Source organism: Toxorhynchites rutilus, chromosome 2 (genome assembly GCF_029784135.1).
Source record: "Toxorhynchites rutilus septentrionalis strain SRP chromosome 2, ASM2978413v1, whole genome shotgun sequence".
Taxonomy (NCBI): Eukaryota; Metazoa; Arthropoda; class Insecta; order Diptera; family Culicidae; genus Toxorhynchites; species Toxorhynchites rutilus.
In genome coordinates this window covers 214196044-214212046 of record NC_073745.1, presented here as the reverse complement: position 1 = coordinate 214212046, position 16003 = coordinate 214196044, and the positions used below count along the sequence as shown (strand labels likewise).

At 39.9% G+C, this 16003-nt stretch overlaps 2 protein-coding genes across 5 annotated transcripts in view; both read right to left on the bottom strand.

Moving 5' to 3' along the window:
- Window positions 1–16003, bottom strand: part of LOC129764698 (sodium- and chloride-dependent neutral and basic amino acid transporter B(0+)) — a 294398-nt gene that overhangs the window by 263134 nt on the left and 15261 nt on the right. Inside the window, exon 1 of one of the 4 annotated variants that reach the window (XM_055764057.1) lies at window positions 12653–13017. The exons of the other annotated variants lie outside the window; for them this stretch is intronic. The gene's annotated coding sequence lies outside the window, so the exon portion shown is untranslated. Of the gene's footprint in view, window positions 1–12652; window positions 13018–16003 lie in introns of those variants that run through there. 4 annotated transcript variants of the gene reach the window in all.
- LOC129766659 (uncharacterized) lies at window positions 1034–5182 on the bottom strand. Its single transcript, XM_055767246.1, has one exon. The coding sequence runs from the start codon at window positions 5180–5182 to the stop codon at window positions 1034–1036; it is 4149 nt and encodes a 1382-aa protein (XP_055623221.1).

Genomic DNA, 16003 nt, shown 5'->3' with positions numbered 1-16003 from the left:
AGCCACCGAGCTCGAAATGTGCCTCATCGCTGAAGAAAATTTGATGCGAAAATTCAGCATTTTGCTGCTGTTGTTCGTTCACCCAATCGACGTATGCCCGACGCATTCCATGGTCACCACGCTCTAATTTTCGTACCAGTTGGACTTTATATGGATGCAGGTGCAAGTCCAAATGCAAAATTCGCCACAATGATGTTGTTTCCGCGGTGGGAATTGAACTGTTTGCGCACTTGAAAAGTCGGACAGGAACTACGATAGAACTAAAACTATTTTCACCACTGTTTTAACCACACGATACGAATTATACTTCCGAAAACTTTTTATTTGATTGACTACGAATACAGATACGTTTCAAGCGTTCTCCTTGGACTATTCGCTACTTGTTTCCTTATTGATAGATATGGGAATTAAGTGCAAATAGAGATTCATCTCAATTGATTCCTGTCTCTCTATCGAGATCAGTTTCTCTCCTATCTGAAGCTTAATTATAGCAGATGCAAGCTGATTCTAGTGAGATGACTACATATAAGTTCATTACTGTTGTAGGGTTTTTTGATCATGAAAGTTTCGTTGCGAAAACTCTTAATATTCTAGGGTTGCTCCAACATATGCCGGCCCCTGTTGAAAGGATACACCTTTCAACCGACATATCTGCGACAAGTGGGATGATGGGATGATGATGCTTCCTTATCCTCCGGAGACTGTTATCCGTCTGGTATTATCCCCACATCATGGTTGGGCCATCGGACTCTGACGAGTTTTGTTCGGTTCGGCTGCTTTCCTATATTCCATGGTTGTGGTGACCTTCTTGAAGCGACGGAAATGCAGTTTTCGGGATCCAGGGTTCACTTTGTTGTCATCGGGGTTGGGCGTACTCAATGGTGATCCATCGAAGCAGCCGTGGGTGCGTTACATATGCCGGAGTAAAAAAATCCATTATTTTTTGAAAATTCAATTAATATAATACTTACAGGGTACGGAGGATCAAAGGCCTCCGTTCGTTGCGCAGTACTGAGTACTGCGATGGAAGAACCTAGTGGTCCTCTGAGCAGAGGCCGGGTACTTCAGTAGGCCCAGCTGTTTGTTGGATAGGCAGCACACATATCTTTGTGATACCTCGTTGGTACTCTCCTTCTGCTGTTCGGACGTCTACAACCCGGATATTTCCATCGTCTCCATGGTATATTTTGCTGACTCTCCCGTATCTCCATTTAAGAGGCGGCAGATTATCGTCCTTAAGAAGGACCATCGTTCCTATGGCGACGTTGTCTCGTATGCGAGTCCACTTGGTACGTGGATGAAGACCAGACAGGTAATCGATCGTCCAGCGTTTCCACAACCGCCGAAGAAGCTCTTGATTTCGTTGCCAACGATCGAGTCTGTGTTGGGGTACATCAGACAGATTGGGTTCCGGGAAGCAAGTGAGAGGACGATGGACGAGGAAATGACCTGGTGTCAAAACTTCCAAGTCATTGACATCAGCCGTAAGTGGAGTCAGCGGTCGAGAATTCAAGCAGGCTTCGATGCGGGCGAGCAGGGTGACGAATTCGTCCAGGGATAGGATCGAGTTTCCTACGGTTCGACGGAAGTGCTGCTTGAAGGACTTCACCGCTGCTTCCCATAGCCCACCGAAATTTGGGCTGCGTGGCGGAATGAATTTAAAGGTTATCCCGTCATCAGCACAACGGTTGACTATTTTGCTTTGATGTTGTTGAGAACGAAACTGCTTGGCTAATTCTTTTAGTTCCCTCACAGCACCCTTGAAGTTCTTGGCATTGTCGCATTCTATGAGGTTCGGTTTTCCTCGTCGGGCGACAAATCGATGTAGCGCTGCTATGAACGCTTGAGTGGAGAGATCGTAGACTAGCTCCACATGAACTGCCTTGGTGACAAGGCAAACAAAGATGGCTACGTAGCATTTTATTGGTGGAGCCCTGCTGGCTTTGCGATACTGGAACGGTCCACAAAGATCCACTCCAGTATTGAGGAAGGGTAACGTTGGAGTAACTCGTTCTGAAGGCAGATCTCCCATGATCTGATCGAGGGTACGAGGACGACAGCGAAAACAGTTTACACATGAGTGCACTACGCTTCGTGCTAAATTTCGAATGCGGAGTGGCCAGAATTTTTCCCGGACACATGCTACAAGCAGCTGAGGACCGGCGTGAAGATTTTTCAGGTGATAGTAGGTCACAATAGACGTAGTTAGTGGATGTCGTGCAGGTAGGATTATCGGATGTTTACTATCTTCGGATATGGCCGCATGCCTGAGTCGGCCACGAAGTCTTAGAATGCCGTTGATGAGAATTGGTGCAAGTGTTCGTAGATCAGAGTGTGAGTCAACCTGGCCATTTTTAGCTACAGCAGCGATATCCTTGCTGAAAGACTCGAGTTGTGCCAGTCGAACTAGGTTGTTGGAGGCTTCCGCGAGTTCTGAAGCTTGTAGGAAACCATATCGTCGATTTGAGCGATTGATAAGCTTGCTGTTATAAATGAAGCGACGAAGAAGTGCAATTAGACGAACAAGCGCCGGAAACGACGATCGTAAGAAAAAGATTTCATTCGGAGGGTGCACCCGCACTGGCAGAGAAACTGTCCTTTCTTCCAGCATTTCTGACGGCAATTCGACGGAAGTTTGTGGAATTAGAGGTGGCCAAAAACGCGATGGTTGGCTGAGCCAGGGTGGACCATTCCACCAGGATGCGGTTTCTTGCAATTGTGCTGGCCGCATACCACGGGAAATTATGTCTGCAGGATTTTCGATGCCTGGAACGTGCGCCCAAATACCGCTTTGTGTGAGATGCTGCACTTCAGAAACACGGTTTGCGATGAAGGTTTTCCATCTAGATGGTGTCGACCGAAGCCAATGTAGAGTGATCATCGAGTCTGTCCAGAAGATTGTCTTGACATTCAGCGTTGTACTGGCTTGAACTTTATGGTACAGATGGCTCAACAGAAGGGCAGATGAGAGTTCCAACCTCGGTAGGCAGATGCGTTTTTGTTTCTTCGAATCACCGAGAGGGGCCACCTTAGATTTGGCGGTTAGTAAACGCACGGCTATTCTGCCGTCATTTGAAACAACTCTCAAATACAAACAGGCCCCGTAAGCCTTCTCAGAGGCGTCGCAGAACCCGTGCATTTCAAGCACTACGCGATTGAAGGAAGGGGTTGCCCACCTTGGGATGGTAATAGATACTAATCCTTGCAAACTACTGCGGAACTCCAACCAATGCTGCTGTTGATACTCGTCTAGTGGATTGTCCCAGGATGCAGAAGTTCGCCAGAGAGATTGAACAAATATCTTGGCAAGGACTATCACCGGCCCAATCAGGCCGAGAGGGTCGAAAAGCTTTGCTGTATCCGACAATACGGTTCGTCTTGTGATGTTTTCTGTTTGGGACCAATTAGGAACAGAGTAGTGGAGTAGATCGGTCGATGGCTGCCATATTAGTCCAAGGGTTTTTATGGTTGCTGGTGAGTCCAGTGCTATTACTGCTCGATCGTCGCGTTGGTCGGGAGGTATGGTTGATAATATAGCTGTCGAGTTTGACGCCCATTTGCGTAGATTAAAACCTGCAGATTGTAACAGGCTTCGCAGTTGCCTGCACAAGTGTTTTCCCTCTTCTTCATCATCGACACCGGTAAGCATGTCATCCATGTAAAAATCCTTTGACAGGACTTTCGCGGCTAGAGGAAATTCATTAGCTCCCTGTTTCGACAACTCAAGGAGACATCTTGTAGCCAAGTATGGCGCCGAGGCAGTACCGTAGGTGACTGTGGTTAGTTCAAACGTTTTCAGCGGTTCCGAGGAAGAGGACCGCCAGCGAATTCGATGCAGTGGAAAATCGTCAGGGTGGAGGCGGATCTGCCGATACATCTTTTCAGCATCCGTAATAATAGCAAACTGATGAATTCTGAAGCGAAGCGAAATGTCTAGAATGTCATCCTGTAGAACCGGTCCCACTATTAACGCCTGATTAAGCGAAAATCCGCTGTCCGTTCGACAAGAGGCGTCAAAGACCACCCGTAATTTGGTGGTTGTACTATCCACCTTCTCTACTCCATGATGAGGTAAGTAGTAAGACGGAAATGTGTTATCCGTGTCGTCGATCTCACGCATGTGATTGAGTTGCAAATATTCAGCAACAAATGAAGTGTACGCTTCTTTGAGTGGGAGGTTCGCATCAAGTCTGCGTTCAAGGGCAAGGAACCTTCGAGTGGCTATTTCCTTGGAACTCCCGAGTTGAGACAATATATCTGGGCGTTTCGGTAAGGTAACGACAAATCTTCCAGATTCGTCACGAAAGGTGTTAGCAACAAAATGCTGCTCGCAGAAAGTTTCATCTGGGGATCGTATACTATTGGACCAACAAGATTCTATTTCCCAGAAGCGAGAGATTGGATCATCGACTGATTCTGCGCTGCACACGTGAGCTAACTTGTGTTGGGTACGAGGGTGGTGAGCTCCAATTTTTCCGGATGCTACCCATCCGAAAACAGTATTTTGAAGAACTGGCTTCTCAGGGCCCAGTTTTATTAATCCTTCAAGAAGAAGATCGAAATATAGTTCCATTCCCAGAAGCAAATCTATTGGCCCTGGCGCATAGAACATTGGATCAGCCAGTATGACTTCGGATGGAATATTCCAAGTTGACGAATCAACAGGGTTCACTGGAAGCTCACGAGTGATTTTCTTCAATATTTGACAAGATTCCTCAACCGTAAATTTCGTACAATGAGATCCTATCCGAACGTCAACAGCATGATACGACACGACGAGAGTGTTTCCAACTCCACCAATTTCTTGGCGATTTGGATAGCGACGAAGCTTTAATTTCTGGACCATGTTTTCAGTAATTAAGCACAACTGCGACGCAGGATCCAACAGTGCCCTGGCCCACAGGGCGTCTCCACCAGAACCGAAAACCTTGATGATTGCGGTTTGCAGCAGAACTGTAGCAGGCATTCTTTGACTGCTACCAACGAGAGTGGTGGACACGAGGCTAGTTTGGGCCAAGGTTGAAGGCAATTGAGATTCTGTCGACGATGATAACCGTGGTTGTGACGGTTGGTTTGATAGGTTGGACTGATCAATTTGATGCGATGGCGAAGTGGGCAAAACAGCAGTGGTGTTTGGTTTCGATTGAGTGGACAAGCGATCTTGCGATGGGTGGTGGAGCATAGTGTGATGCTTTTGGTTGCATACTCTGCAAGAACCGGAAGAACAATTTCTGAGTAGGTGGGAGGAGGAAAAACAGTTGATGCACAGATTTTTCTTTTTCACCTGTTCGAAGCGTTGGGCTACCGACAATTTCTGGAATGATTCGCACTTGAATGGCGAATGCGGTGATTTCAAACAAAAAGGGCATGAGCCAGGTGATGATGTGGTATTGGTAGTTGTGTGGACTGTATTTATCTTAGATTTCTGTGATCTATTTGAATCGAATCTGACTGGATCGACCGAACGTGACTTCGACAATGTCAAAGATTGTAACACTGTAAGCTGTGTGTGAAGGAATGTTATTATATCATTGTATTTGGGAACTTCCGTGGATTTGTGTTGAATTTCCCATTGCTTCAACGTCGACGCATCTAGGCGACTACAAATCATATGTGCCAGCAACACACTCCAACCGTCCGTTGGAATGCCTATCTTCTCGATCATGCACAGATTCCGCTCGAAATCGTCAACTAAATGCATTAGTGATTCGTAACATTCCTTTTTTATTGGTTCAATCGAAAAAAGACTATCAATATAGGTTTTTACAATCAACTTTTTATTGTCGAATCGCTTTTCCAGCAGTGCCCAAGCAACAGTATAATTTGCGGCTGTGTGTTCGACGGATTCGACAACTTTCCTGGCATCTTTAGAAAGAGATGCAACGAGATACGACAGTTTGTCTATTGGCGACAGTTGGGGATTCGAGTCTATGAGTGATTTAAAAGTGTCCCGGAAGGTTATCCATTCTGAAACACATCCGTCAAAGGTTGGTAGTTTAACTTCGGGAAGCTTAATGCGCGAAAAAGAGTGGTCTGTTGAAGTTGTACTACCAATAGAAGTGGTAGGGAAATTTATTTGTAACCTTTTTATTTCTCTCTTCAGAAAGCTAACCACTCGCACATAATCTTTTTCAAATGCACGTCGAACAAGACGATTTGTTTCTTCTACGACACTTGTTGTTTCTGCATCCTTCACATCTTTTTCGGACCTATCGGCTACATCTATACACATTTCAATTTTTAACCGATTCGCCTGAAATTCAGTATATAATGTCTCAGCTTGTTGCTTCCATCCCTCAAGTTGTTCACTGTCGCGGTCAGCTTCGAAGTTTTCCATAAAATCTTTTAGATTTTCCATGGTGTCGAGATAAAAATGTTCTTGACGAGTAAGTTCTCTCAAATTCGGTGCCATTTTTCACGAAATCTACTCAACTCCTCACCTACGTTCACCAGAAATTACCACTAAGCAATAAGCGAACCAGAGCACAAGCTACCAACCAACAACTCAATCAGGATGAAAGCAAACAAGCCAATCGAAGCTAGTAGTGTTCTCGATAAGAATAGTGTTTGAACACACGGGTACTCACAATGCCAACCACAGTGTAGAAATTTGCTGCTTTTGATCGGCCAATGACCCAAGCCAAGCCGTCGTGCCACTCTCGCCTGATGAAGAACACTCTAACTGCGGATGAGTTGGCTCTCCTCTGAAAGCGGCCGATAACACGCCAACGACACTAATCGGAGATCGAAGTCGAACAACATTCGATCTTTCGCGCACTGTAATTATTCTACTTCAGTCTTCTGTTCACTTGCAGCAACGAGCGTTAGATTTTCACTTTGCGTATGGGCCAGCGAGTCCAGTCCAGAGTCAACTATTGCACTGAACACTGATGTCCGATTGATGTCCGAGTTTTTCACAGTATCACAAAGAACTTTACGATCACTTAATCCGGGTCGACTAGGACCAAAAAATGTTTCCGCGGTGGGAATTGAACTGTTTGCGCACTTGAAAAGTCGGACAGGAACTACGATAGAACTAAAACTATTTTCACCACTGTTTTAACCACACGATACGAATTATACTTCCGAAAACTTTTTATTTGATTGACTACGAATACAGATACGTTTCAAGCGTTCTCCTTGGACTATTCGCTACTTGTTTCCTTATTGATAGATATGGGAATTAAGTGCAAATAGAGATTCATCTCAATTGATTCCTGTCTCTCTATCGAGATCAGTTTCTCTCCTATCTGAAGCTTAATTATAGCAGATGCAAGCTGATTCTAGTGAGATGACTACATATAAGTTCATTACTGTTGTAGGGTTTTTTGATCATGAAAGTTTCGTTGCGAAAACTCTTAATATTCTAGGGTTGCTCCAACAGATGTGTTTGACAAGCCCAATTGCTGAGCACGCCGTGGAATCGAAACATTCGGGTCATCCTCCACACTGGCAGCAACAGCAGCAATATTTTCGGCCGAACGCACATTACGATGATGCACAGGTTTCACAATATCCGCTACGGATCCAGTTTGTTCGAATTTACGCACTACATTAGCGATTGTGTGCTCTGTAGGCCGTCCATGACGACCAAAATCCGTCCGTAATGTTCGAAAAACATTTGCCGGTTTTTCATCATTTTTATAGTATAATTTAACAAAATTAACACGTGGTGCGATGCTAAAACGATCCATATTGTAAAATGGCAGACATTCAACTAACGATATGACGCTTTGGTTGACAGTTATGTCAAACGGTTGTCAGCGCAGGGCTGTATACTTTCGGAAGCCCGAAATGGAAAACCCATAACTTTGTCGTTTATAGTCAAAAAAGTTTTAGTCAAAAACTGGAATGTTGAAAATTATTTTGGTTTTCATTAAAGATTATCAAAACAATTCTTGGAAAAAAAAATTCATTGAAAAAAACATATTTTGAAAATTAAAATTCATATTTCTCGAAAACATATGCTTTCAAAATTCTGAAAGAAGTAGATATAAATAGCCCTTAAAATTTCCAACAAGTTTGCAATACGTCGGAAGATGGGCACTTTTACAGGGAAAAAGTTTTTCTAACAACAACTTTTTCATGTTTTCTTTTTAAAAAACACAACTTGTCTTAATTTTGTTTAAAGTCAAGATAGCGATATAGGGCCTGATTCTCGAATACACTTCACGGTGGAAACGAAATAAGCGGCACGCCATTGAATTACGTTTTACGAGTTAGTGAAGTGTCGAAGATAATGATGAGTTTTCAGGCAGAATGAGCACTTTTCAAATAAAAAATCATTAATGAAAATTAACCTCTTCGTATCAAACTGGTATTCAATGTGAGTGGAACACTTTGTTTTCTTCGTGTGATATAATAATCTCATACAAAAATTTAATCTGAAGATAATTTGATTTTATAATGATAAATTTAGTGGGAAACTAATCTCGCATCCAGATGTCGACACCGTACCGTTGTCATCGCGAATGCGTTTCAAACCGTTTCCACCGTGAAGTGTATTCGTAGTGTATTCGAGAATCAGGCCCATAGTGTATTCGACAAAATTTTAGATCTTGTTAAAATATAAACTTTTGTCGAAGACATCAACTTTCTATATTTTATAGTTTTTGGAATATATGTCATTTTTGTATGAAGACTCCTGAAAAAAAATAATGTTTTGCTTGTAACATTTTTGTGTGTAAAATCTCACGTTTAACATGTTCTTGACATGTTTCAAAATAGAGAAAAGTTAGCAGAGCATTTAAAATGCGATATTTTATACAAAAAAATGTTACGCATTGAACATTAATAGCATTTTTTCAAAGAAAAACATGAAAAAGTTATTGTTCGAAAAACTTTTTCCATGTAAATGTGTAAATGTGGGTTTTCATTAAAAATTATCAAAGAATTTTTTTGGAAAGAATTTCATTGAAAAAAACATATTTTGAAAATTAAAATTAATTTTTCTCGAAAACATATGCTTTTAAAATTCTGAAAAAAATATATATAAATAGCCCTTAGAATTTCCAACAAGTTTTCCATACATCGGACGATGGGCACATTTACATGGAAAAAGTTTTTCGAATAACAACTTTTTAATTCAATTTCTTTGAAAAGAATACTGGTCTAATGTTTTGCGATGCAGAACAAAATTTTCATTTTTCACGAAAATCTGAGACCCACTATATCGATTTAACAGGAATGGCTGTATAGACGAATTTCATGCCAACTCGACTGGCCGTTGGCAGCACCATCTCAGATAGCAGTGAAACGTTGTGGGTGTAAAGAAATGTTTCATTTAAGCAACTTTGCATACTGGAAATATTCGTTAAACAATTAGACTACTTTTTGGAAAAGAGCCAAATTTGTTTTCTTAAATTTTTACAAAAAAATATGACTTAAAAACTATGATACCCAAAAATTTATGTCAAAAGATGAAATGTAGGAAATTGTATAAATTTTTACGAAAAAATGCCAAACATTTTTGAAAAAAAATTTCGCTGAAAAAAAATTATTTTAAAAATCAACATTCATTTTTCTCAAAAACTTATTTTTTTAAAATTCCCAAAAATATATGTTCAAATAATATATGAACAGCCCTTACAATTTCCAACAAGTCGTCCATCGGTCCATCGCATATGTTTTCGAGAAAAATGAATTTTAATTTTCAAAATATTTTTTTTTCAATTAAATTTTTTTCCAAAATTTTTTTTGTTAATCTTTAATGAAAACCAAAATAATTTCCTACATTCCATTTTTTGACTAAAATTTTGTAGGTCTGATATTTTTTTTTGTAGGTTTTTTTTTCTAAATTTTGAGTTTTCTAAAGTTTAAGTTTTTTGAAAATCGAAAAATCACCCAAGAGGGGAGTAAAGGAAATCGAGGTTTTCAAAAATAAAATTGATGTCAAATGACTTACAATTGTAGAATTACTGTCATCTCGAAAAAAAAATAAATGTTTGTCAAACATCGACACTCTGGGACTTTCTCAGAATACGAAGCAAAACGCATGGTCTAGGGTGTAGAAGGAAATGATCATGGCGATTTTTCATATGGAACTTCGTGCTAAATGTCACGTCGATTTTTGTAAAAATAGTGAGATAGTTGATTTTTCGCATCGCTCTAAAATGGAAATATGCACCCTAATTGAAATTGAAAAAAATAAAAATACGGGTCTATTTTTTTGTGATAAGAAACAAAACTACCACTTTTCACGATAATCCGAGAACCACTCTATCGGTTTGGCATAGAACCGCGATTATCCGCGGAATTGTAACGTCACCACGGATAGCGAAAATCGCGGATAACGCAATAAAGGAATAAAAATGAAGTGCAGACGCGAGAAAAAGGCATTTCAGCATGTATTATCAATACAGAAATCATTCAACTATCCGTCTGTAAGGTCGTGTATACCAAAGGACCGAAAACGTAAAAGCCACGATCAGAACAAAAGATCAAGAACCTACCACTCACTGACAAATTTCGAAATGTTCTATAGAATTTAAATAAATTTTATTTCGTCAAAACAATAAATTACCTTTGTACGAAATTTATTGAAGTTTTCAAAACTGCGTTTCGATTTGCGGGGCGATCATTACTTATCAATTTTTTCATCATCAAAGACGAAAGGGAAATTTTTATCCAAACAGAAATATCTCTGTAGGCCTTTCCATTTGTATGCGTTGATTGTTCACGTAGCTACGGCATGTCAAAAATCAAAAACCATTTCACCATTTCAATAATGATTTAATCAAATTTTGATAAGAAACAACGCATAAATCTATCCCATTTAGCATGATATGTGGGATTGTTCATTTTACCACCTGCATGTGATCATTGTAACCGCACACTAAAAATATGTTCGATTTGACGACTTTTTTTTTCTTTTGATAAAAAATGAACTATTTTTTTTATAGTAAAAATCGTTCGATATCTAGAACAACACACAGTTAGGCTAGAATATTCTTCAAAAACCGGGAATAGTTGCGGTATGCGGACGCAGTAAAAGGACATATTACTTAGCATGTCCATTAGAGTACCAATGAAAATGGCCATCTCGAATTTTCAAAGCGAACTTGATTAAAAATGTTGATTCCTACGAAAAACTTCCCTATGCAAAATATCAGCTCAATCGGAATTCATTTACTAGTGACGCATAGCGGTCAAAGTTTGAGTTTTTTGAAAATAATCACCCTAGGGAGGAGTAAAGTAAATCGCGGTTTTCGATTTCTTTTTATGCTAAATGTCTTCAAATTGCATGAAACGTCTAGATCTACTGTCATTTTGAAAAAAAAATTTTGGCAAAAATCGACGCTCTGGGACTTTGTCGTTTTTTCAGAATACGAGGCAAAAAGTATGGTTTAGGTTGCCAATAAAAATCGTCATATCGATTTTTCATACGTAACTCCCTGCGAAATGTTGATTTGCACGATAAAATACCCTCTGCAAAATATTAGCTCATTTGGACCTCATTTACTATTGTCGCAGATGCCAAATTTAAGTTTTCTGAAAATCGAAAAATCACCCAAGGAGTAAGTAAAGGAAATCGGGATTTAAAAAAAAAATCGTTGCCAAATGTCTTAGAATTGCATGAAACGTCGAGATTTACTGTTATCTCGATTTTTTTTGTGTCAAAAATTGATTTTCTGTGGCGCATGGTCGTTTTTCGTCTGAAGTCGATTTTTGACGAAAAAAAATTTTTTTTCGAGATAACAGTAAATCTCGACGTTTCATGCAATTCTAAGACATTTGGCATCAAAAAAATGTTTTTTAAGATCCCGATTTCATTTTTCCGTTTCCGATTTCCGTTTTTTCTTACATAACATATCCAAAATTCAGAGAGGCATTATTTTTTATTCTTGAGTTTTGATTTTTCTGAATTAACCGATGGTCCGAAAAATCAATTTTTACCCCTTTTTTCCACCACAAAAATTCATAACTTTTGAACTACTGAACCGATATACGAGAATATTTTAATGACGAGTTTTGGTAGAAGTACTAGGAAATTTATAGTAAAAGGAAATTGTAAAGTGTCAATTAGAACGTTGAACGTTCGCTTATTAAGAAAACGTGATTGTTTGAAAGTATTCAAAACAAAAAATCCATTCTGGGCGGGACAAAGTTTACCGGGTCAGCTGATGTCATAGAAAAAAAATGTGTAAGCTTTCCAAAACTGATTTGAACTGCATCGGTCTCTTTGATGTCCACAGATCAAAAATCATGAAAAACGTTATTTCTGGATGGTTTTACTTGAATGTGAACATTCGACATTCTCAAAATTGTACGTGAGATCGACAAAACGGTTTCTAGACCTTAGCTTTTCGACCTGGTACACCCTTAAGATATTTAAATTGGCCAATTGAAAATAAATGATTTAAAAAAAAACATTTGGGTAATGGATAACACACTTTAATTTTTCGCGAGAACTAATAACTGAGTATAACAGATTACGTTAGAGACATTACATAAGAGTTGAATGAAATTCACTTCGCCTCCGAAGTGAATCACAGCTTCGAGGCATTATTAGATTACATATCAGACTCTGAAATATCCCCGTTAGACTAAAAATATTTGCTCGCGGCTATCGCAATCCTCTACCATAACTAACAAATAATTGGGGATTGGGGTAGGGTATTGAAATATCACTTAGAAATTAGATGATACTTACCGCTACAAGTGTCCTCCTATGTGTTGGATTCCACACCAAATACCAAACCCATTGTGGATCAATGATAACACCAAGAGCACTGCTGTAGTATTCTCCAAATCTGGTGGAGTGAATTTACACCATCTCTTGCATCGATATCAACTGACAACAAGAGCTGCACCGCTTGGCTTGTGATCCCCAACGAATCGCCCAAAGTTCAACGAATTGCGGCCGTATATCGTGATGAGGATGATACACTCCTCCACTCATCACACGTTCAACTTGGCACTCGATGATATAGGTTGGAGTATATGAGCAAACAAAAGCCGTGCAACCACTTGAAATCGAATTCTAAACACACTTGTTTTTCAACTTCACCTCACCGCTGGCTGCTGTTATACTTTATATAACTAACCCGCTTGTTTCTCTGGCCTCCCTACACTAATATGCCACAGGTTTCATCCCACAGCCCTATCTCGCTTGGGAACAGTCACGGCATAGCGGCGGTCTGACAAACTAGTCCACCACACCACACAGCTTGAACAATTATTCCACAATCAAACAACTTTGGCACTGTCCTTTTCCACAGAGAGAGTGAGGAACATCGCCTCACATTCACATTCTATCTGGTACACCTATTTTTGGTTCGCCCTGGTTATTAAATTTGGATTTTCTTCACCTTCACACTATCCGCAATACTTTTTTTCTGTTCTCAGGTTTTTTCACATTTTTTTTAGCACGCAAGCGCCCACCCATATCTGTTTGTAACCACTTCACAGCCTAGGACCGAGAGAAACCGCAGCCCTCCAGCTTTATCGCTTATATTTTCCAACTATACGCCGGTGGATTATTTCTTGCCGGATAGCCCCCTCAAACTATTGTCCAGTCCGTGGGGGTATTATTGGTGGGTTATCGAGCGGCCTCTGAGCGGGAATGGTCACAAACGTAGACACACATAGACACACTTGAATGTTCTATTCAAGCCACTCGCATTGTAATGATTTATCCAGAACTATTCGAACAATGCATATGGATAAGAGACGCAACAGCAAAAAAAAAATTAGCCGGTCCGTACGAACGTTGGACAGAAATATTTTTGCAAGCACGTTTTGCTAGGCTATTTGCATGTGCCATTTGGCGAGGAATTTTGTATCGCAACATGAGGAGGTGGAAAACCAGTGGTCATCGAGAGGAACGTAATGGGGTGGAACAGATTATGGGCAAATAAGTTTTTCGAACCTTCAAATTATCGCTGCCCCCACAATCGGAAGAATGGGCAGCAGCATATGAGTGGAAGGGGGGCCTTCCGATTTACATGTCGGCCTCAATTTTTCACTTTACGAAGTTAGCCGGAAGCCCAAAGGGCAGGAAAAATAATTTGAATTGCAAATTTGTCTCATTTGCCGGTACAGTATTGGTACAGACACTTCTTCTTGGATGATCGTAACAAATCATGCGAAAAATATACATGCCTGCAGTGAATTTTGTGTCTCTTAGAAATCGGAATCACTACTCATTTTATAGCAGCGCCCCCCAGGTGAGCGGTTCAGTAATTTTTTGAAATCAATTTGTTTGAAAGCATTTCTCTTCCATGGTAAAAGGCCAAAAAGAAAATTGAATTTAGACATTCACGTCAAAAATCCGATTTGATCAGGTATGAGAATCGCTAGATTCTCCGTGCTCGGAAAATTGTAGTCAAAAATGAATCAACTTTGTGGATGTGGATGTGGTTAGCTAATATAATATATTTGCATATTCAATTTCTTCGAAATTAATTTAAACTGCCGTCTGGAAAGGGCGAAACATGCTTCGAGTTTTGACGTAGGACTACGTCTTTCATTTCTATACCGGGGTGTAAAATCAAAGTTTCGAAAACGAAAGCTTTACGCCGGAGACCGAGATTTTGAGCGTTAATAGCTCCTAAACAACTGAACGAAATGGTATGATAAACACTTCATTCGAAAGATAAAATGTCTACGCGTTTTATACTTGTTACTTTTTGATCCAAAAACTTGTTTCAATAGTCTTAAAATTGCTTTCAAAACAGGCTATTGAAATCACCAATCGGTATATAAGCGAGCGCCGCTCGGAAATCCACTCAGTTCTAATTGAACAGCGATTGGAGCATGTTGTCGCTGTTGTGGTGAAGCTCTTCGTTTATCATGAAAGCGCGGATGAACGGTCTCCCCAAGAGCCTGTTTGTGCACCCTAGGCCAGAAGGGAATCCATCAGGAGGAGAGTGATGCCACAAACGGCTCCCCGGGAAGACAACGCAACACACACATACACGCGCGGAATTCTTTCCGTTTGGATGCCATTCAGCATCGAGAAAGTTCCAGAAAGATCTAATCATTGCTGGAAAATAATCTGCCAGTTCCTCTGGGAATTTAAAAATACATTCATGTGAAAGAGTTTATTTGAATGTTTTCTATCCATGTTACACTGTGACCAAATATTTTTCAATCAAGTACTATTAACAGGTGGTTATCGAGTTAGTATTAACCACTGGTGGGCTTCCAGTATCGAGGAAAATGTGGAAATATCTAATCGTTGCTGAAAATAATCTGCCAGTTCCTCTGGGAATTTAAAAATACATTCATGTGAAAGAGTTTATTTGAATGTTTTCTATCCATGTAACACTGTGACCAAATATCTTTCAATCAAGTACTATTAACAGGTGGTTATCGAGTTAGTATTAACCACTGGTGGGCTTCCAGTATCGAGGAAAATGTGGAAATATCTAATCGTTGCTGAAAAATAATCGGCCAGTTCCCCTTGGAATTGAAAATTACATTCAAGCGAAAGAGTTTATCTTAATGTTTTCTATCCATATAATACATTTGGCTTTGTAATCAATCAATGAAGTATTTATTCATTCATTCAGAATGGATTTAGATTCAACTTCAAACAAATGATCTCTAAATCAACGATAGTCCTACGTCACCCTTGCGGTTATACCATAGATATAACCCACTTCCTGTTTTTTTTTCTCAAATCGATATGGCTCAAAAACGGCAACCCCTACAGAAATGTGGTTTATGAGAGACTAATAGAACATTAACTGAATTGATTGATTGGTTGGATTATTGATAATGTTATTTAATTTATTGTCAAGGTATTAAACTGATTTTTTGAAAAGAAAAACAAACCAAAAACCAAAACATTATTGAAGAAAAATGTCATTTCAGAAATCGTTCGAAAGATTAAAGGCAAAAATTACTTGGCTATAAAATCGTCCATACATCACAAAATAGCCATATGTGAGGGAAGAAAGTTTTTCCAAAAACAACTTCCAACCTTCATTCCTAATCTCATACATAAAACAAAGGTTTCCACGTGCGTATAACTCACCATCATAAGAGAACGGCCAAT

Excerpts from the sequence above, each read along its gene's own strand:
- LOC129766659 (XM_055767246.1), bottom strand. The coding sequence starts at position 5,182 with ATGCTCCACCACCCATCGCAAGATCGCTTGTCCACTCAATCGAAACCA.